This window comes from Botryllus schlosseri, chromosome 14 (assembly GCF_051294905.1).
Source record: "Botryllus schlosseri isolate E-star chromosome 14, Bs_hap1, whole genome shotgun sequence".
Lineage (NCBI taxonomy): Eukaryota > Metazoa > Chordata > Ascidiacea > Stolidobranchia > Styelidae > Botryllus > Botryllus schlosseri.
Genome location: NC_137249.1, coordinates 5223337 through 5245932, shown reverse-complemented (window position 1 = coordinate 5245932; position 22596 = coordinate 5223337). Strand labels below are relative to the sequence as shown.

At 39.4% G+C, this 22596-nt stretch overlaps 5 protein-coding genes across 7 annotated transcripts; 2 read left to right on the top strand and 3 right to left on the bottom strand.

Annotated features, from left to right (window-relative positions):
• Positions 1-77: 77 nt before the first annotated feature.
• Positions 78-1905, top strand: LOC145456276 (signal peptidase complex subunit 2-like). The gene is made up of 5 exons (XM_080334357.1): positions 78-221; positions 976-1056; positions 1119-1274; positions 1338-1477; positions 1539-1905. Exons 1-5 carry the CDS (start codon positions 201-203, stop codon positions 1717-1719), a joined length of 579 nt encoding a protein of 192 aa, XP_080190483.1. The 5' UTR covers positions 78-200; the 3' UTR covers positions 1720-1905.
• A 1920-nt stretch (positions 1906-3825) lies between these two features.
• On the bottom strand, positions 3826-5557 carry LOC145456277 (trafficking protein particle complex subunit 1-like). Its single transcript, XM_080334358.1, has 3 exons — positions 5009-5557; positions 4730-4868; positions 3826-4082 (listed from the first exon to the last, which is right to left on the bottom strand). The coding sequence occupies exons 1-3, from the start codon at positions 5176-5178 to the stop codon at positions 3948-3950; spliced, it is 444 nt and encodes a 147-aa protein (XP_080190484.1). The 5' UTR covers positions 5179-5557; the 3' UTR covers positions 3826-3947.
• Positions 5558-7404: 1847 nt separating this feature from the next.
• Positions 7405-14487, bottom strand: LOC145456275 (alkaline ceramidase 3-like). 3 transcript variants are annotated; one of them, XM_080334354.1, is made up of 9 exons: positions 14397-14483; positions 10080-10234; positions 9908-10018; positions 9796-9848; positions 9683-9735; positions 9506-9623; positions 9122-9279; positions 8850-8995; positions 7405-7958 (listed from the first exon to the last, which is right to left on the bottom strand). In XM_080334354.1, exons 2-9 carry the CDS (start codon positions 10189-10191, stop codon positions 7882-7884), a joined length of 828 nt encoding a protein of 275 aa, XP_080190480.1. In that variant the 5' UTR covers positions 10192-10234; positions 14397-14483; the 3' UTR covers positions 7405-7881. The 3 variants fall into 3 exon arrangements, with proteins under 3 accessions (XP_080190480.1, XP_080190481.1, XP_080190482.1); XM_080334355.1 differs by having other exon boundaries at positions 8850-9000; positions 14397-14421; XM_080334356.1 differs by lacking the exon at positions 8850-8995 and having other exon boundaries at positions 14397-14487.
• A 3202-nt stretch (positions 14488-17689) lies between these two features.
• Positions 17690-19647, top strand: LOC145455821 (transcription elongation factor SPT4-like). Its single transcript, XM_080333838.1, has 4 exons — positions 17690-17957; positions 18054-18160; positions 18942-18997; positions 19055-19647. Exons 1-4 carry the CDS (start codon positions 17880-17882, stop codon positions 19180-19182), a joined length of 369 nt encoding a protein of 122 aa, XP_080189964.1. The 5' UTR covers positions 17690-17879; the 3' UTR covers positions 19183-19647.
• Positions 19648-21692: 2045 nt separating this feature from the next.
• LOC145455822 (dynein light chain Tctex-type 1-like) lies at positions 21693-22596 on the bottom strand. The gene has a single exon (XM_080333839.1). The coding sequence runs from the start codon at positions 22507-22509 to the stop codon at positions 22159-22161; it is 351 nt and encodes a 116-aa protein (XP_080189965.1). The 5' UTR covers positions 22510-22596; the 3' UTR covers positions 21693-22158.

The following is a 22596-nucleotide window of genomic DNA, read 5'->3' as shown; positions in this document are numbered from 1 at the left end:
ATGTCAACGAATGATATCTTTGCCATTCACATATACGTAGTCAATGATTTATATCTCTATATCTATAACTCATCGATATTCTTTACGCTTGCTTGGACATACACATTTTCTCACAGACACGTCAGTCAACTCTGTGGGTTTTTGAATAAGTACTGCGTTTTTACTGCAATCTCTATCAGCAAAGTTGCGAAGAGTTTGAAATGGGCGAAGGCAGAACCGAGGTAAGTATCGCGATATTTACTGAAGATATATTAAGATATAAACCATGTTGATGTATTGTACATCTTCATTGTTGCTGCTAATATAGCTGCTACTCATTGACTGATCTGATCCTGACGCAATCGCCGCAATGAATTCTTAGTATTATTTTCCTCATCTTATCATGTTCATTAATACGTCGTGTTGTATAGACATTTCTTTATTCAGCCGTAACATATTTTCCCGATATAAGCCTATGGGCTACGTTTGACATAATGATTCTGTATATACGTTCATCCAGACTGGAATCCTGTTTGGAATCGGTGTCCTGTGCTCACACTGTTTTATTTTTTAATGAATTACTTTAACTTGGAAAATCATCGCTGCTCACCTGACATATCAGGCTAAAAGGCCAGCGATTCCAATCATGGAATTAGTGGTTGTTTTCGGCAATAAGTTGCGCGTGACAGAAGGGTTTCTGCCATAGAATAATTAAGGAATTAAATGGAAGTTGCGCATGACGTTTGCCACCAATTCCACTCTGGCCGTTCATTGCAGCCCTGATTTTTTTCATCATCTCTTTTCAATATTTTTCGTATATATAATGATAACAAGGTAAGCCATATTAATTGATTCATGATTTCACCAGTTCGTGTTCGATGAAATAGAATCAATCTTTCTAAATATCAACTTTCTCATATCTATAATAATGTTGTTGATTATGATTGAGTCTATGGTACCATAGTTGAAATCTCCTTACATGCATATTTTTGAAAGGATCAAGAGGAGAAACCTCTGAAGGTGGAAAAATGGGATCACAATGCCGTTCGTATTGCTCTTGATGACGCCGCTAAGAAGGTATTAAGTGTGCATCATTTTTAGAGACTTTGTCTCACTTAAAGATGTTTGTTGTCTCAAAGATTGTTCTGGACAATTTGGGATATGTGGAAGATTTTAAATTGATTGATGGAAGGCTACTCATATGCACAGCTGCTGTTGGGTTCGCACTGTTTGCACTACTGTGGGATTTCCTGCATCCATTCCCAGAATCCAAAACAGTTCTGATTACTTGTGTTGTAAGTATGATTGCATAAAATCATGTCACAGAGCAGCATTCATTTCATTATTTATACACACAGCTTTCTTACTTTGCATTGATGGGGGTCCTGACAGTATACGCAAACTTTATCGAGAAGACGACATTCCTGTTAGCCAGGGAAAAGGACAAGGCTGGGGTTGACCCGGACATTGTTTGGAAATTCTCATCAAAAATGCCCAAGTACGAGTCTAGAGTTGATTTAGTCTAACCATTAGTTGTTATTGTTAATGATAATTTCTAGGTATGATGACAATTACACTCTGACAATTGCCACCACTCCACCAGAAGGCTCGGAGAGGTCGGCCGACTTTACCCGTTCCGCAGGGGAATTTTTTGATGAAGATGGACTCCTGACTGAAAAGTTTGAGGCAAAAGTGATGGAATTACACAAATCACTAGAAAAGGGCAAGAAGATGCAATGAGTAATTCTCGGTTGTGGCGAAAGACTATGGTTTGCATCTCTTTAGTGCAGTTTGGGAAATTGCAATAGCACTCCCAGGATAGACGGAGGCAACGGCTCGGGTCTGGTTGTTTGCTGTTATATACATGTTTGTATTTTGGTGTGAAACGGTCTCAGCAATTATATGTGCAGTATGTGGATTGTCTAATGCGTGTTGTTTCAGAAAGCCGCAGTGTCGTGCTGGTGCTCAAATTAGGGATGGAACATTGGACATAGGGGCTTCAGTATAAACAAAAAGCCCCTTATGAGATCTTGAAATCAACATTCTATTAGATAATCATTAATGACGGCAACTATCTCAACTCCAGAAGCAATTTCACCATTCTACTTGAGTAGAATAATTAATGTCTACAAGGAAGTATTTCCTTATCCTACTCAAGTAGCATCAATATCAGTGTAATTATCATGACTGTACAAGGAAATATTATTCCACCTCAGTATAGCATTAATGGTAATGAATAGCTTGAAAGTCGAGATAGTTGCCTGCATTGACAAAATAAACATTCATCATGATGGACAATTGATAAATTGTGAAAAAGGTCTATCACAACACTCCCTACTTTGCAAAATAGGTAAATTATATGCCCTTCTACCCTGCAAGATTACTCCCGAAAGGTATTGCACTGTCCATCTTATGAACATGTTCCAAGTTCACACAAACTGATCTCTGCAAATAAGACCTTACGAATTTTAAATGCAGCTACGGTCTACAACACCAGTCAAATGTAGTTCATAAGAAGTAAATAATCCTATGCATTATCCAGAGGTGGTCAGTCACAAAGTACTTCTACTTTTTCGAAGTACTCAAGTAGTTTTCCTCTACTTCTGGTACTTACTTAAGTAGATCTGATTTTTCCTACTTCTACTTCATAATATTTTGTGATCTACTTACTTACTTTTTGCTATTTTCAGTTTGTCAAGTAGAAGTAGTTCAATCTGCCAATCAGGGGGATAGTCTGAGAAATTCCGGGCTGTTTTCACGGAGTATCAACATTTAATTTTCATAAAAGTTGAGTAAAGCCAAGAATTTTCGTCGCGCGCAGTGGGTACGGAGTGACCAGTATGATTTCACGAAAGTATCGGTGAATACAATTTTGGTAGCGGATTGGCGTGGTTCCATTCACACCACATTGTAGCCATTCGCCCATATGAAATAATTCATATCAGTATATATAACTCATCACAACGTATTAAATTGATGATTCGCAATCTAGCATGTCCATGACGTGTTCTAATCTGGAAAGTGGACTCCGACTTTTTTTAGTTTTAGAGCTGTTTTAGCATACCACCTTTGAAAATTTCTGGACTATAGGCATGAAATACATGTTCCACTTTTAGAAGTAGTATTTAAATTTCACTTTTAATTCCCATTATCGTGTACTTTGATTTATAATTAATATCAGCTCTTTTGCCTGGATAACATACATTGTTGAAGTATAAAAGCAAGTATAGTAATGCCTTTAATTTCCGGAAATAAAGCTACACAATATGGCAGTTTTACGGTCCATCATATTTTTTATTAACGTTTACTAATTGCGCGAAGTGTTTACACCGCATCCTGTACAACTTTTCCGTATTGTTCTTCGAGTAAACTACGGGCCTTATAATATGGGGGATGGCGCTGTACCATGATATTTTCTAAAACGTGCTGTTCGAGAAAACAGAGGATTAGTATCGCATTTCCATGTCAATACTACAATGATGTGGAAGAATGCTTATGCTATCGAAAATTGGAGACCTGTTGGTATATGCATCAATATGAATCAAGCTCGTCACCTTTCACATAGCTCCATTTGCACCTTTTTACAATCCATGTGAACGATTTAGGATCGTTTTCACAACTACTTACTTGAGTACTTTTAAAGTCAGTCAATTCTACTTCAAGTAGTTTTAGGTTGCATATGGCAGAAGTACTTCTACTCATACTCGAGTAGATTTTTTTTGTCGCTACTTCTAGTTGAGTAGCTTTTTCGACCACCTCTGGCATTATCTAAGCTTATGAAATCCATGACTACTCGATTTGGCCTTCCTCAAACATGTGCAATTGGACAATCAAACAAAACTGAAGTGACTTCAATAAATGAATCAACAGAATTTATTTGCCTCAGTATGGGCAATTCACAAATGTTCTTTTTTATCATGATAACAAGTCGAGAGTCTACCAACGCTTCACTGGACCCTGCAGAGCATTCAAACATTCTGCTTTTGTTGGCCGAAGAATCCAAATTCAGTGAGATACTCCTCCAGTTTGGATTCAAAAAGCGAGCTCTTGATTGGTAGATGAAGGTCTATCAGCGGGTTTCTTACAACATATTCAACATACACCTAGGAATATAAAAATGGAGCATTTTACATATACACTTAATTCCCTGTTACCGAACACGATCTCAAGGCCTACATGTCTACAGTATGTTATTGATAGTACATATTATTATTCTATGCAATACATCCCACATGACAATAAGATCTCACTGGGCCCACATATTTCATGGTGTTCATGTGGAAGATGAAATACTTCATCTGCACACTCTAAAGGTCACGGAGAAAAGACAGTCATATTTTTTGTGATCATGTCATTTGGAATAGTAGACAATAGACACACCATTACCGGAACTATTGTGATGTAAAGTTTGTTACTTGTATGTAAATGATAGCCTACAGTATAATAGTTTTGGTTGGTGAAATGATCATGGTCAGGAAGTACAAAACTATTTTTGTTGACATTCAACTGGCGTTGTTCTCCTTGTGGTCACAAAAGATACATATTTGAGCGTTTGAAGTCATTCTTGCTGTTATGACATCAGGAGTGGTATACACCTTGAAGCTTCATAGTCGACCCACAATTGTCAGGTACTCAATCTTGCCAAGCCTTTGTAGAACACGATTCCTACTGCATTCTACCTGGCTATGATCGTTTCGGAAGTAGAACATTAAAGGCTGAATCAAATGGATGTGTCAAAATTCCCACTTACCCTGCTATAAAGTTTCCTCAACATATCTCTCATGTTGCCCACATTGACATCAGTTGATAAAACAAATTTCAGCCCAGTAGGTGTTTCGAAATAGTGGAGCTTGTATGCATTGGTGGTGTAACCAAGAAAACCATCCTTGCTATAATCAAATCATCAAGGAAATTGCAACGAGACAGCGGTGAATGTGAGAAAACTTTCCTGAAACATGATAATATGACCTAACATATGTTTCTAATAGCTACCCATTATCACAGGTATATTGGCAATTGAAAAGGATACAAATCAGTTGGTGACATTCTCGATACGAATGAATTAATGGAGTGGATCATCCCGAACATCAATTTCAATTCTTGCTCTTTTGACAGCAGTGACTTCATACTCCTCTTCCACTCTTTCTCATACAAGCATGCTCCCTTATTGTTAAATATATGCAAAGAATACACAGTCATATTGCCAAATCAGCAATCCAGATAGAGTTGATATATCTCAGCAATTTAATAGCCACTGCAGCCTCCTCGCAGTGCAAGAACCAAATGCAGGACGGATCCTCCGCAAATTTTGTAGTCCTGCGCGGTTTTCTCGTCGTTCATCTGCTTTCCACTGAAAATTAATCGCTGTTGGGGTGGAGGAATTCCCTCCTTTTCTTCGACACGCTCCTTGATTCTTTCAACTTTGTCTGTTGGCTCAATATCAATCTCAATTTCTTTGCCAGTCAATGTCTTAACCTTAATCAGCATATTGCGTTCAGCAACGGGTGGAAATTACGACACCAAATGGTGTTGTCCAAGGGCAGCGTACTACAAAATACTACAAAGAAACGGAAACGTGACAGTGACAATCATTACCGTGTCTATGCCACAGTAATTGAATGATGTGACATTCAAGAAAAGGCAAACATAATGCAGTCCGATTAATAGAACTTGCCGAAACGCAACAGTAATGTTCTGTTCTTGCAAATATGCGATGTCCTGGGCTATATCCAACGTGGCTACTACTAGTTTGACACGTTGCTTCTTTGACAAACTACCTTCATGGCTTCACTCAATTGGTACAAGATTTATTTGCAAGGTATACAAATTTCATTCTAGCTGGGTTGCCAAAGAAACATTGGATCATGCCATGATCTTTGCAGACTTGAATATAAATATGATACTCATCCCTACAAACTAAGAGGAAGACCAGTTAAATCCTGGTACGGTATGCTACCCAATGTATGCATTCAGCAACATGAACTCATCAAAATTTCACAATTTCGCAACATCGAAGAACCGAGAACTATACGACGGGTATTGTAGACGTACAGTACAGTATAAGGACAGGAATGAGGCGAAACAGCTTCAAGTCTTTCCAATGACATCGTAACCACATTATCATCGCATACGCGCTATCCATGCCAATACGGTACGCTGCTTAAAATCTTCACATTTGCGACCTAAACCATCGAGCAACTGCATGACATACGGTAATAATGATCAAGTAGTTGTGTAGTGCGCCTGTATGGAATAGGTGTCCTGTGCTCACACTATGTTTTATTTATTATTTATTTTTTATTAAATTACTTTAGCTAGGAGAATCATCGCTGCTCACCTGTTATATCAGGGAAAACGTACCGAGATTCCAGTAGGGTTATCTATAGTAGGGCGGTAGTGCGCGAAAACGAGACCCAGACCAGAGATGAACGGGTTTCGCATCCGGAATCAGTTATATAGCTGGATGAGTCCGACAGAAAATATTATATCTTTCATTCCTTTATTAATATTATTATCAATTCAAACGTAAAATTGCGATAAATTAAAATTACAGGAAGGTGCCAAAAGGACAGTAATCACGGCGTCCTGCACCTGTATCTTTCATCGTGGTGGCACAGATGAAAATGCATTTGCTCTATTTATAAAAAATCCTCTCTGAACAAAAAATAATCACAATGAAAGGCCCGACGAAGGATTAATGACAAAAGGCGAATGAAAAGGAATAAGGAAAAGAAAGACAGCTGAACATCGGGCAATAGGCCGAGGTGGATGTTGGATTGCAAGACTATAGGCACAGCCTAGTCGTTTCGACATCTTCCTATATGTTCATTACATCGCTTTGTACACTTTGTGTCTTGTGCGGTTAAAAATATTGGAACCTTCAGCTATATATAGGTACTACTGTTGGCCTAGGTATCATGTCTAGACGTAGCCTGGGGTGTCTTCACAAGGTTTAGATCACTCTTGTCCGCTGGACACTCATGCACATTGCACAACTCGGGCATCAGGCCTGGATTGTGCTTGCGTCTGTTGAACACCCGTGTATCGTATCTAAAATGCGTTCAAATCTATTCGACGCGCAGATGTCAGGAGTGGTCTACTACATTTTAAATTTTGTCAAGTAGAAATGTAAAGCTGCCGATCCTGATTATAATATGCGTCTAACTCGACGTCCTCATATCTGCTCGTTACATCATACTGAGTATACGTCATTTACGTTTCTTCACCAGATTAAGAGCTTATCAATTGAAGACAGTCACTCTACATCTGTCACAAAGACCCATCCTGCAATTTTGAATGCAGATGTGTATGTGTATTTTGTGAGCAGACTGCCTAACTCTACTTAATATCTACATTCGATTTAGCTACGGGTGTTGAATGCTGACTTGGTATATCAAAACTAACAGTCTAACAAATGAACATCCATTGGTATGCAAAAAAATCGTAAATATTCTGCGACGAAAATTTCTAGGCCTACAACTATAAATGTTGATATTTTGAAGGGCAAGGAATAATTGGTAAGTACGCTTCAAATGCAATATTCCCACTCGAAACAATGATAAATGCAATATTTACACTCGAAACAATGATAATTTGTGCATGAATTAACAGGTAAATATCAATATCTTATGGCTTTGAATGTTTGGTTAAAAAATGAATAGGTAAGGTGGATCGGAATTGTGCCAGGATGCGTATTGAATAGTAACAAGATTTGATGAGCACAAGTGGCAAGATTTGTCCAAAAACGTGAAAGAAATAGGTGCAAATATTAAATTGAAGCATTTAGAAATCTGAGGACCAGGTATATAAAATAGGTTATCATTATACATTGATTACAATACAGCATATTATATCACATAATACCATGCGGCAAGCTATTCATCATTATTTAATCCGATCCGATTAACAAGCCGCGAGAAGCAGTCTCGTTACATCCATTTTTCGTGTATTTCCAAGTACGGATATACGTAGCAGAACATCTATAAAAACAGGATGAATATTATTGGTGAATACAGGGTTGTAATGACTCGACTCGAGTCTGACTCGAGTCACGATTTTCTGATGACTCGACTTGACTTGAGTCATTTTCTCAAAATACGGAAATGACTCGACTCGAGTCAATCTGTGCATTGACTCGACTTGGATTCGAGTCATTGCGCATTACTCGAACCAAGTCATATGACTCGAACCAAGTCATATGACTCGAGACTCAGACGGCCATGAGCGATATTTCATTGTAATTTCACAGAATAATAACGCAACCACCCTATAGGTATTTCGTCTATTGGTACCTAGTACCTGAAAATGCGACCAGAAACTGCTAAAAGTGAGGAAAATTAGTATCTTAAAATGTGAACCATTTGATATCATCAAACACAGTTACAGAAGTGGGTTTAACAAGACTTCTACTGGTAACTGAGCAGTCAAAACAATGACTTGGACTCGAGTCATAATACCATGACTCGGACTCGAACCTCTGATCGATGACTTGGACTCGGTGGTGGATTGAAAATGACTCGACTTGACTCGAGTCAAAACTATGAAACTGAGATTGACTTGTGACTTGGAGCCTTGTGACTCGGTTACAACCCTGGGTGAATAACAGTGAATTGAATATATCACAATTCACGATGAGTAATTGCATTTCAAGCGACAGCACATTGCACATCCCAATTATCCGTGGAGCGAGCATGAGTAATTAGGCAATCAGAAGTATTATTAGCTGTATATCACTGCAGCAGATTCAAATATCTGATGTGTTATCCATCAGTAAATCAGTAAAAGTCCATCACATTGCACATCAAGCGCAAATTAAAATACTAGCACCAATGGTTTGTGGTTTTTGCCACATCATTGTGCTTTAGGCGAACCTTGATGGTGCATGTTTTTCCAGCAGACAAACAACGTGCATGCAATGTAATGAGTGCATGCATCCATGAAGAAGCTCCCACAAATATATGCCACCATCCATGCAGCTGTGTCAGTGGTGTCATGTAGGACGGCATTCCGTGTCTTGCTTTTCTTAATATAAAACTGCTTGCTAATATACACCACTATGGTCAATTTTCTGAATAGCTGCGATTTCAATAGCCGTATGGAAATTAAAATTCTGGCGATAGAGGAAATTTGCAAAGTCTATTACCTGATGTTCACACAAAATATGTTGTCAATATTCCAGAGACTAAACGCAACGGTAAACAGTAGAAATGATGCCAGCACCATTCTCGTGATTTCTGGAATTTTTTTGCAGGCCTCCCATGTTTTATACATGAAGAAGAATACAAGGCATGCATATGCAGTCTACAAAACAATAAGTCAAGTGTCAGTTTGTTCATAATTGAAACATTTCCACACAATGAAAAGTTCATAGAAGTCTACTTTAGACCTATAATCTACTTTTACACTATGAAGGAAGAGTGCCGGCCAAAAATATTCCAGTTAATTTCAATATGAATACGATATTCAATTGAATATTGAGGTTCTGTGCCTCCAAGAAGCTCTATGACGTATTGTCTGTAAATATTACCTGGTGAAAGACAGGATCCCTGACTGCAATGTAAACTGCTGAGACAATTACGGAATAGGATACTGCTATTGCAACGTCTCTAACACGGTCCTTTCCGCATCCATTGCAAGTCCAATGCCTGATTAAGTTTAGCACAGATTATACTAAGTAAAGTAGGCAAAATGGACACTCACCCACATGACGTAGGTTAGCAGTGACGTTCCTAGAATCATTGGAAGCTCATCCATCAACTGTACACATAAATAAAACATTGTCTTTGAATTTCGTATTCGAACATAATTGTATCGAACCTGCATCTCATACTTTAGTGTCATGTGAAAGAGCCAAGATCCTATTCCAACAGCTGAAATTATAGCGGATAAGTGAAATCCAGAAAGAAAATTCACAAAAATAATACTTCACTTGCTAAAGCTATCAGTTGAGCAAGGTATCGAAACTCAACGCCAAGTCTCCAATAGTACACAATGGCGATTACTGGTGGTACAATCAACGCCAGATTGGTGATGGTATTCCCTGTGGAAAATACAACCAATTGTCGATGGTTGTAGAAGACAGAGTGCTCAACAAAGCATACAAAATTCTGCAATGAAGTAGGTGTCAGCATAATTTTCTTCGCACCAGTCGATAGTAGATGTCGGTTCGCCCCAATATCCATCTTTGTCAATGCCGGGTGCATAAGGAGCCATCTAGTACAGTAGGCCTAGGCAGTCTATCTTAAGAAGCTTAAAACTGTTCACATAAAAAATGGAAGTATATTGAGAATTATGCTAAAATCACAGGAAAGGCTGCAGTACAGTATGTATATATATATATATATAAATAAATTATTTCAGACATCCACAAATTACACATATTATTCAAAATGTAAAAATATGGTGCAAAGCCTAGACCAGATTTGTCTGAAAAAAAGTAGGCCTACAATAAAGTGAGACAACAATTTATAGTAATGGCCTTCTCCTGTATATGAAGTTTTTGAACTAGCTGGAATTTGGCAGGGCAAAACATATGCAACATTGTTCTACCGAATATTTCCGAAATTCCTAGGGATTATTTCCTGCATAATGGCTAAGAACGGTCAAAACTCACGACAAGGTGGGGTCATCAGCCTCCCAGTTGGGTCCCCTCCCACAAATACAGCAAAATCCAAAATTTGCATCCAAAACTGATGAAGTCGAATTGCTGGGGGGACATGTTGCACCAACTATGTGACGTCAGGGGGGGGGGGGATCTGATGACCCCACCATCTTATGAATTTCGACTGTTCTTGGCCATTTGCAAACCGAATTCAATCCTTGCCTATTTCAAAAATTTTTGCACATTTGCAAAGTAAATCCTTGCCCATTTCCAAGGTGAATCCTTGGTCATTTGTAAGATTTCTTACCCATTTATCAATTTCAAGGTAAACCCATGGCCATTTGCAAGAGCAAATCAGAGCGGGGAAGGGGGGTTCTCAATAAGAAATATGTTTTTTTCAGGTTTGGATTTGGCCAAATAGGTGTGGGGGGGGGGTCGCATCAGCTACTCTGACGTTAGTCTGATCTGTCTGATCTTAATGGCTACTCCAAGTTGTTTCGACACCTTCCTACCTTTTCATTGTATCGCAGTCTCGATTGATTGATTGATGGAAATCTGAATTTGGATTTTGCCGTATTGGTGGGGAAGGGGTCAAATGGACTGACGTCAGTCGAATTGGTGGAGGGACATGTTGCATCAACTGACATCAGTTTTGGATGAATATCTGGATTTGGATCTTGCTGTATTTGTGGGGGAGGACCCCTCTGGGTATTTTCCAACTGGGGGGCTGATGACCTCACCCTGTTGAGGTTTGACTGTTCTTGGCCACTTGCAAAGTGTAATCAACCCTTGCCCATTTGAAAGCTTTCTCACCCATTTGCAAAGTAAGAGCACCAACCCTATCGACTAACTTTCATTCTATCACCCGAATCCCTGAATTAATGACGTGTAAGTTGGACGTCTAAATTCACTGTGCAATGTGAGAGATTAATTTATTGTTCTCAAGTTCTCTTAAAACAGTCTCATTCATTTACAGAATTGCTTTCATTGCAATATATAATTAATTTACTCAAAGAGAGACTTTTTGTGTCATCCTTATCGTTATCAGCCAGGAGTCAATGACAGAATCACACCAGAGGTGGTCAAGTAGTCAAGAAAGCTACTCAAGTAGAAGTAGCGACGAAAAAAATCTACTCAAGTACGAGTAGAAGTACTTCTTCAATAAGCCGCCCAAAACTACTTGAAGTAGAAGTAGAATTGACTGAATATAAATCTACTCAAGTAAGTAGTTTTGAAAACAGTCTTAATTCGTTCGCATGGACTGTCAAAAGCTGCGAATTGAGCTATGCGGCAGGTGCAAAGAGCTTGATTAGTATTGATGCATTCCAGGAGGTATAAATTTTCGACAGCATAAGCATTGTTTCACGTCATGGGATGCAAATTATACTATTGATATGAAAATGCAATATTAATCCTTCGTTCACTAGAAGACCCCGTTTTTAGAGAATACTCCCAACGAAATCCCGGGATTTGTAAAGAGCATTTTCCAAGGCTTACGTAGCGCCATATCTACGTAGCGCCATATCTCTTATTTTGGTAATAAAGCAATGTCACAAACTCTGCTGATTGTCTAAAACAATTCACAATTATTTGATATTAAAGCCAGCTATGGCATAACAATGTACTACCTAATCACTTCCGTCGTAGTCTACGAATCGTAGCAGTGTAACTGAGTATCGGAAAGTCACAAGGACGGTGGTGTGGAGGTGAAATACAGGTCGAATAATGGCGAATTTCGAAGATGTCAATGCAAAGAGAAAATCACATGTTTAGCGAAACTGTTTGTTTTATAAATCTACATAAAAAGCCAAATGCAACTTGTGTCAAGACGTTTTGAAAGCTTCTAGCACAAAGGGACTAATAACGCATTTAAGGTCCGTACAAATGATAGTAATTAAATCAAGCATGATTCAATCGGACACGTCAAAGAAATATCAGCTAAAAATAAAGATGAGGAAAATCGATTCCTATAAAATAAATCGCATAAGCCTCGCCTCAATGAACTTCTTAACCAGTTAACTGCTGTGGACGGGTTAACATTTATTCAATTACCCAAAGTGAGTGAATTCGTCGGGCTTTCAAGGCTTATGGCTATGACTTGTTAAGATGTCGCAAAGGGGTTCGTGACTTGGTGATCGAGCACAGCAAATAAATCCGTAAGTGTGTGGAAGAAGAGCTTATGGCAATGAAACGCAGCATTGGACGTTTTTCGATCACGTTTGACGAATCAACTTCTACAGGAAACAGGCGGTACATGAATTTAAACGCTCATTATCCGGGTGGCCTTCGGTCGCTGGGTTCCATTCGTATTCACGGGAGCATGTTTTTTCGTCAATACTACAAGGAATAAATGTTGTGTATGTAGCTTGTATGGGTATTTTACTACTTTGCTAATCCCGGGATTGAGAAGCGCAAATCCCGGGAAATCCAGATCCCGGGATTTCAAATTTGATCCCGAAGTCCCAACCCTACATGGCACCCTATCCCATAATGTAAGGCCCCAAGTTTAGGCGAAGAGCAGTACGTAGAAGTTGTATCGGGTACGGTTTCATCCCTTTTCGCGATTAATACACGGTAATAACAAATATTGTGGATCGTAAAAGTTATATTTAGTGTAGCTTTATTTTCGGAAAATAGAGGCATTACTACACTTGCTTTTAAGCTTCAACATGTAAGTTCTGCAGACAAAAGAACTAAAAATAATTAGAACTCAAAGTATAGGGTTACCATATTTTGGAAATCTAAAAAAAGGACACTTTTTCAGAAATTTGAGACTTGCAAAACCGTAGAATTCTTAAAAATCGGCGAATTTTTCCCACTTTGTGATCGGTTGACTAAAAAAAAAAAAAAAAGGCACCCAGCCCCTTCTGTACTAATTTACGGCATATCACTCGCATTTTGCTCTAATTATGACCTAAATTTTCAAAAAAGAGGATAAAATCTCAAAAAAGAAGACAAAAGGGCGTCCTCCAAGAACACTTCCAACAAAGTCAAAAAAGAGGACAAATCCTCTTAAAAGAGGACGTATGGTATCAAAGTATCGAGTATCAAAGTCTGATACTCGCAAGTCGCAATTGAAAGTGAAATACAAATACCACTTCTAAAAAGCAGAAAATATATTTCATAGGAAATTGCTAGATTGCGAAACGGTAGTTTCAAACGTTATGGTGGGCCATATTTACTGTGATAAAATATTTGATATGGGCGACAATGCGATGTGAGAGGAACCAAGCCATCCGGAACCTAAATTATATTCGGTTCACTGATACTTTCATGAAAACATACTTGCCACTTCATCACAACTATGCTCGAAGCGCAACAAAATTTTTGGGATTTACTTGACTTTTATGAAAATTGATGGTTGGTACTCCGTGAAAACAGCCCCGAAATTCCTCAGACTATATCTTTCATATTGGGGACTAAACTACTTCTACTTGACAAACTGAAAATAGCGAAAAGTAAATAAGTAGATCACAAATATATTATGAAGTAGAAGTAGAAAAAATCAGATCTACTTGAGTACGTACCAGAAGTAGGGGGAACTACTTGAGTACTTCCAAAAAGTAGAAGTACTTCGTTACTACTGAACTGACCACCTCTGATCACAACTAACAACCACTAGTGACAAGCAGGGATTCAAATGAACGCCACTTTGGCAAAGTATGACGTAACAACGTAATTTTAAAAATGACTAACGACATGAAAGTCAGTGTTTCCGGCAACTCCACTGCAGTGCAGTCATAACATAACGCAAAAAACGAGTGAGAAAATAGCTTACCGTATCTGAATTGGCCAGAAAACAGTTTTAAAATCGTACTTGTTCGTTCATGAAACCATCAGTCACCGTACCATGAAGGTCTGCGGCTCAACGGAGGAATTTACTTTTCACAGCTACGTACTCAAGTACGTACGCACCGCTCACCGGATTCAAGTGAACTAATGATTAACGAAAAGCGGCCACTAGGAGAATCATAAAGTATATTGATTTGATGTATAGATAACTAACCTACGCAACCATGAAAAATACCCGAATGATCTGTTATGGTATCCATCAATCCTCTATACTTAGTGATGTGCACTATAACGGAAAAACGGCACTGAGTGAATGACTGAAAAAGCGACAAGCAGAAGCTTTCGCGGTCACACGGTACTTTTACCTGACTTAATAGTTCTATCTGCGTGGACATGGTTCAGTATGCGTTCCACTACATCCAAAAATCATGACACTACAGTCGGTTTAGATACGCTGCTTGCATACTGCTCCCAGCGAAATCGGCGATCTTCCTCCGGGCAGCGGACCGTGAAGTCGGCTGTTGTCTATCTATAGATAACTAACCTACGTAGGTTAGTTATCTATAGTCTATCCATAGTGTCCTATATGATGTCGACACAAGCAAATCGCACGGTTCAATGAAATTGTATCACGTCACAGTTTCCATTTGGCTACAGGCAATTTGACGGTGATTTTTGACCGGCTTGCCGAGCATTAAATTTGATGAATCGGATATCAATCGAAAGCTGACTCTGCACTGATTACGAAAATATAAATTTTATTCCGCTCGCGGCCCTGGAACCCCCACAATCAGCCCCCAGTTATTCATTGTCGAGTAGATTGGCAGTGTGACGCAGCAATGCTGTCTGGCCAAACGAGAGACTAGCTTAAGAGCAAGGATGCGGCCGAGCGGCGAGAGTGGGATCAGCTGACGTCGCGGCAATAGCGATGTGCAAACGCGCCACAGAGAAACGCTGCGCTGTTGATACTTTTTCTATGCGTTTCGGTACAAGCGAGCACACACCAGCCTTTCCTTGACTTGTAAGGGTAGAACTGGGTCCACGGAATGTATTAGGGCCCTACCAATTTTCGCGCAATATCCTTTAGCTGATAGAGATATGTAGGCTACGTCTAAGTAGTCTACATTGGATATGTCAGATTATTAAGATATCGATTGCCTTAGCCCGCTTGTTGCGTAGGGCTCCAGAGACACGTCGCGCTGTTGATGGCGGGTGTCGATACTTTCTACAGTCGCTTTTATGGTTAAGTGTGAGCAAGGAGCATTGAGCATGAGCACACATTACAAGCTTTTATTTGATCCGTATGGGTAGGACTTGGTCCGCGAATGCAGCAGGTAAAATGTTGATTGTTGAATAAAGTTTAACAGCAGGAATGTCGAATTAAACTGGTATCGCTGTCCGGATTCAATCCGTTACTAGAAAGCTTGCGGGCCATACCTGCCAATGATTCCAAAATGTTACCACCAAATTCATACCTTTGTTTTTCACTGGAATATATCTGATATCACTATAAACGTTGACGTTGGAATTTGGTTTAGCATTTTTCAATCACCAAATAGTTTTTTTGAATGCCGGGGACCTTTTGCGGCAAAAGTAATACAGTGGTATCACAGATATTTCAATTATATTCATTCTGTAGCCTGTATATATATTCCTAATGTAACTTACGTAAAACGGATTTGCAGTATTTTTTTCGCATCTGTGAATAACTGAATGTCCATTGTCCATTCGGCCCAACAGAGTTTGCACTTTTTCGCCTTCTCGGAATTTGGCAAGGTCACCGACGTGGTGCTTATGGGGACTAGAGTGAAAACTCAACACTGTATTGTATTACTACAATATGATATATTTACATTATCTGAATTTGCTGTCTTGAGTGAATCTTATTACTTGAAAGTATATTTTTCTTAATAGAAATATCTCTAACAGCTGAAGGATTGCGCGAAAATTGGTAGGGACCAAATACATTCTGTGGACCCAGTTCTACCATTACAAGTCAAGGAAAGGCTGGTGTGTGCTCGCTTTTAGCGAAGCGCATAGAAAAAGTATCAACAGCGCCACGCATCTCTGGAGCCCTACGCAGCAATCGGGCTAAGGCAATCGATATCATAATAATCTGACATATCCAATGTAGACTACTTAGACGTCGCCTACATATCTCTATCAGCTGAAGGATATTGCGCGAAAATTGGTAGGGCCCTAATACATTCCGTGGACCCAGTTCTACCCTTACAAGTCAAGGAAAGCCTGGTGTGTGCTCGCTTGTACCGAAACGCATAGAAAAAGTATCAACAGCGCAGCGTTTCTCTGTGGCGCGTTTGCACATTGCTAATGCCGCGACGTCAGCTGATCCCACTCTCGCCGCTCGGTCGCATCCTTGCTCTTGAGCTAGTATCTCGTTTCGCCAGACATCATTGTTGCGTCACACTGCCAATCTACTCGACAATGAATAATTTGGGGCTGATTGTGGGGGTTCCAGGGCCATGAGTGGAATAAAATTTATATTTTCGCAAGCAGTACAGCGTCAGCTTTCGATTGATACCCGATTCATCAAATGTAATGCTCGGCAAGTCGGTCAAAAATCACCGTCAAATTGCCTGTAGCCAAATGGAAACTGTGACGTGATACAATTTCATTGAACCGTGCGATTTGCTTGTGTCGACACCATATAGGACACTATGGTCTATCTATCCGTAGGTTAGTTATCTATATTTGATGTGTCATTAGATTCTGTAGGTTAGAAATTATATCGGTTAATTCGAAAACGGCTTGCCATACTTTCAATTTTATTCAGCACAGTATCAGCATAGCAACTTACAACGTAGCTACGTTGTAAATTGCTATGGTATCTGTATCAGAATAATTAGTATTTAGTATCAGTTTATTAATAGTATCATCATTTCAAAACACTACAAAACTGCAATAAAATGAAAAAAATAGGAAGGTGTCAAGACGACTTGGAGTATAGTCTTCGAAAGCAGACACCAACCTGGGCCTAGGTAATGTAAAAAAGAGGCATGAAACTGAAACCGCAACTGGTCGTTCGGCATCCTCCTGTATGCTCGGTACATCGCATTGTGTGTTATCGCATTGTACATTGTGTGTTTCCTGCTCAGTTGCAAATATAATCTGGCGATTATTGATATTTTTATTGGTGTGTGCAGGGTTCGAGCTCAGTCACAAAACAAAACGTGAAATAGTCTGGCAAGACGATTTTTCATAAACCACTGTAATTTCTAAGACACAGAATGTAATGATACCTTTACTTACAGTCATGATTCCCCCGACAACCGAGACTGTAACATCAGTGTTATTATTACGATGTGTTGGCCGTGGAGTACCTAATAATAAATATCGATGTCAGTTTGGCCCACTGAATGAAAACGGTATATTGGTAGAACACATTAGTTGAAATTGATAAATTTTCATGTGCTTGCTACGTTTGGACCAATAATTCAGAGATTAAAAGATAGTTTAGAAGCGGTAAAGGGACATTTCTGATAAGAGGATGGCAAATGCATCGATGGAAACAGTGCCAAAGAGCCTTCGGGACCTCAGAGCTTGTCTTTTATGTTCATTGATAAAGGTAAAATTTCCATGTGGTATGATATATACTTTTACTTCTGTGGTTGGCAGCCTTTGTAACCGTTTCAGTGTGTTAACATTTACGTTCAACATTCAGACGACAGATCAATTCACATACGACGGATGTGATAACTGTGATGAGTTTCTTCGTATGCGAGGAAATCGCGATATGGTGTATGACTGCACCAGTTCATCTTTTGATGGGTAAGTTTCAGTTCACTGTCTGCTGAGACAGCATCTGTGAACCTTTGCTAAGCTGTAGGCTATCTTACTGATGCTTCACTATTGCAGTCTAGTTTGCAAAATGGATCGAGTTGCCCATGATACCCCTGATGTAGGATAATAATATAGCAGCCCTGATATACATTGTTAATGTATGTCGATTACCAATCCAGTACAATATCGATGCTTGACATGGATTTCATCCCGCAGTTCATAAACTTGTCTGCATTCTATATTGTAGTCGATCTTGCATCTCATTGATACCAACCTGCCTGTCGTATTCAACTCTTGTGTTGCACATTTTATTAGTTGTTCAAGTGCCTTAAACCCAAGGAAAGGTCCAATTCATCTCCAATTATGAATACAGTTCAAGATTGAGGTCACACCAAAGTCTTGAAATTAATAACTAGTCAGTACTCAAGATTACCTCGCCTACCGACACATGCAGAATTCATTTTTCGTCGCTTCCTTTTATGGTATCCTTTCTTAAAACCAGTGCACGTGGGTCTTATTGACATGCTAGGCCAAGGTGATTGTCCGATAAAAAGACTATTCTTGAGTAGTTTTGGCACCCTCATGATTATATCGCACTCTTGTTGTTCATTGATTTGATACAAATTTTCACGAATTGCTGATGATGATCTTACTGGCTGCGTAAAACCAGTTTTAAAAGACCTAATGCCAACTAAAATGCAATGAGTAAACATATCACTTTGAAATGTGTGGTTGAATGCACTGATCTAATAGGATATTTTATGTCTAGAATCATATCGATGATGAGTCCGGACGACAGTTGGGTAGCCAAGTGGCAAAGAACAAGTAATTCGTGGCCCGTATCGAACACTGGTCGCAATCCTGAAATTCTCTTATATTTAGAAAACTTCAAGCCAGGATGCTATGCCATTTCTGTAACCGGTAGACTTCCAGCAAGTATAATCAGGGACCTGAAAGCATCTGGCGTTGTGTACCGGTCACGAGACACCAGTCAAAAGTCGTCAAGTTAACCAAAGCGATCACACTGGATTAGTGAACGCCTTATCGAACTGCAGAGTGGATTTGCAGCGCTCAAGTCAAATCAGCCGAAGCCTTACGTCTGCCTGCATGACCGTACTGAAGTGCTTGCTTCAAAGTATGACTCGATATGGCAACAACAGAATTTTCCAACTTGCTAGCTGATTGAAATTACGGTTTAAAATCGACTAGCTTTTCATTCCATGAACCCCCCTCTTAAATTGGATGAAAATTTGTTTCATGGATCTGGACTTCGATTTAACACTTTTGGGAGATTGAACTGGTCAAATATCTGTGTGTTACCAATTTTTTCAAGTGTAACAATGAGGTGGATGTTACTCCAGAAAATTTGGGTGTTTGACGGTACCGCTATTGCAGTCAAGAGTTTTTATTTGATCTGGACATGCTAATGCAGTATATGGATTACCCGAAACAATATAACCACACTAGTTGAATAATATTCAGGTGACCAACCTGCTAGAGCAAAAAATCAGCAGAATCGTGGACTGAGTGACGGAAGCCTCTCCATGAAGCTAATTCAACTAATACTTGATGGAAATACCGTTCTGGCCGTATCATTTAACTTCTCAATGTGAACCTGTCCATATTACATAAGCACTGAATGTTAACCAAAAGCATGCCACAAATACACATTATCTTTGAGCATATTATAACGTAGACTGGATAGGGATCTATAATGAAGAAAAGTTTTGTAACCGCAGGACGGAGTTGAAGTCGGGGATTTTTGATCAGAGATCATCACCAACGCTCTCCATAGATGTTCAGTGTCAGACAGCAATGCTTCTCGAACACAAATTTATAGACGCCTGTGCAACGAGAGTGTCGAATTTTAAATTGTACGACATCTGGTTTCAAAAGTCGTCAGTCTGCTCTAGAAGGTACTAGGACAACCAGAGATGCCACTCCTGGGTTTTTCCACCCAGATCTGGGTTTTTCGAGCATCACCTGGGTTTCTGTGCTTGAAATCTGGGTTTTTTCCAACATGTTTTTTACGGCGCAAAATTGATTATTAGATTAGTAAGATCTTATAATGTCGACGGATTACACTGTGATTGAAACGGCAGAGTCTAAAGAGACCCGTTTAACATTTAAATGAGAGGTCTTGGGCTTGATGTGATAGAGCTTCATTGATTACTGAAAATAGGTCGCAGAAAGTCAACTTCACAGGGCAACCCTGGAGCAGTTGTTTGACACTTGACAATTCAAAATGATTTAGAACTTGAATGCCAGCGCTCGTTGTGTGTCAGTAAATAGTATGTAACTGCTGTAAAGTATGCAATTAATGAAACTCATGAAAAGACCAAATGATGATCTAACTAATTTACAATGTTGACACCAGAGTATATTCACTTTCAACAGGGACACTCGAAGAGAGACAGTTTGGGTACCCGCAGTCGTGGCTTTTGGGGTGAGCGAGGTGGGTGGTCGCCCGCCCCCCCTGGTTGAAGCCCCCCCCCCATATTCGGATTATGCGCTTTTTTTCAAGGATAATAACAAATAAACATGGAAATCCGTGTACCAAGCAAGAATATGATTCCGTACAGATGTGTCAATCATCATCAAATCTCTGCATTTGTTAGAAAAGTCCATTATCCCGATAATTATCACGTCTCTGCATGCGGTAGAATTACTTAGTTTTGATGTAGGCTATCCTTGCACACATGCAATAATAGATATTGCCGAATCCAGCACCTGGCCAAACCTTGCCGTGGTGAAAAATAGATGATAAAAACAGATACGAAAGGGGGGCTGGGGAGACCCCCAGCAGTTACAATTAGATACTTATAGGGGACCCCAGTAAGTCTCGCCCAGCCCCCCCTCGTTTGTAGGGCCACCACTGGGTACCCGGGAAGTTATTCAGAGGGAGCGGGGTTTGTTAAATTCACATGTACTCTTAATTTCATGATTTGGCAGTTTCTTTTTCGACTAAACATCCCAGATAAAAGTATTTGTCCCAGGTTTAATAAATCGAAAGCTATTTTCAATCTATCTGGTCAGCTCGCAGTCACTGGAACTACCCTAAAATCATCCTCACGATAGATGAGATTAACATTGTTACTAACATTACGAATATATACTACACTACGTATTGACCCCCATACCGAATGCCTGGTAGCAATGTGTCGAGAGGAAAACATCATATTTCGAAGGATTTGCACATTTAACTGAGCAACATGTTTAGTATGAAAATGAACCGTTGGGATTTCAATATCAAGGGCTAAAACTTCTATGTCTGTATAACTGTCATTGATGACTCTCAGTCACTGTTTTACAGCTATATCATAGAAATTTGAGTGAAATATAGGATCTGGGTTTTTTTAACGTCCAAATCTGGGTTTTTCCAAAATATCTCAGTGGCATCTCTGAGGACAACTCTATGGCGCAGAAGTTGGATCAATTTTCTACCTTGAAAGAAAGATACTGATTGTAAGCCCTTGATAATGATATTTTGACATCATCAGAATCATTTCCATCCCGAGTATAGCTGTTTAAGGCATGAATGGGCCTTTTACTATATACAGAATGAATGTACGTGTAATGTAAACAATACAACTTTTAAATAGTAGCCTACTAGCGTCAATAAAAAGTGACAGCTTCTCCAGGTTAAATCTTATTTGGCCCAGGAACAATTTTTCTTACAAAGCATCGTATAGAAGATATAAACTGGCTTTTCAGTCGGAAATAATTTCAACACGTACTTTCATTGGTAATAGGTGACACAATGTTGTCTCACCAAGAAATCTTGGAAACTGAATTTTCAGAGTTGACTGTAGCAATACGGTAAATCATTCGATTTCACAGTAGAATATTTTTTTCAAAATATCAGCCGATTGTCAGCCCGTGTAAATAAACTTTGTCTCAATACAACCGGGGAATAAGCTTTGGAAGCATCATACCAGCTAGCATGAGAATAAAACAAAGTAGATATATTTTTCTTCGGGAAATCACTAAATGGCTAGACCAAAGACGCTGACAATACAATACATCGTTTTGTTTTCCCATCTTAGAGTGCAACTACCGTCGGTACCATTGTCCCAGAAGCAGGAGCTTGCGGTGTGCAGTCCAGCGCCACTTTTCTGCATAATCACAGCTGTCACGATATACTTGAATGGCCTGTTAAGCTTCGTCAAATGATTCAAGCACTGCTCCACTACGTTAGAGGTCCACTGGTTCACTTTGTTGTGCTGGTACGCATTTCCGCCGATGGTGTTCTCAATTGATTCCTTGATGATGTTGCTAACATCGTCAACAACAAAAGTTGTCTCTTCCCCTGTTTGGAAGTCATCCATAGTTGCCATTATACGATGTCGCGAACCAGATCTATCAATAAACCCCAAGGAATGTCGCCAACGGACTTGTAGCCTAGCAGCAAATAGTTATGGTCC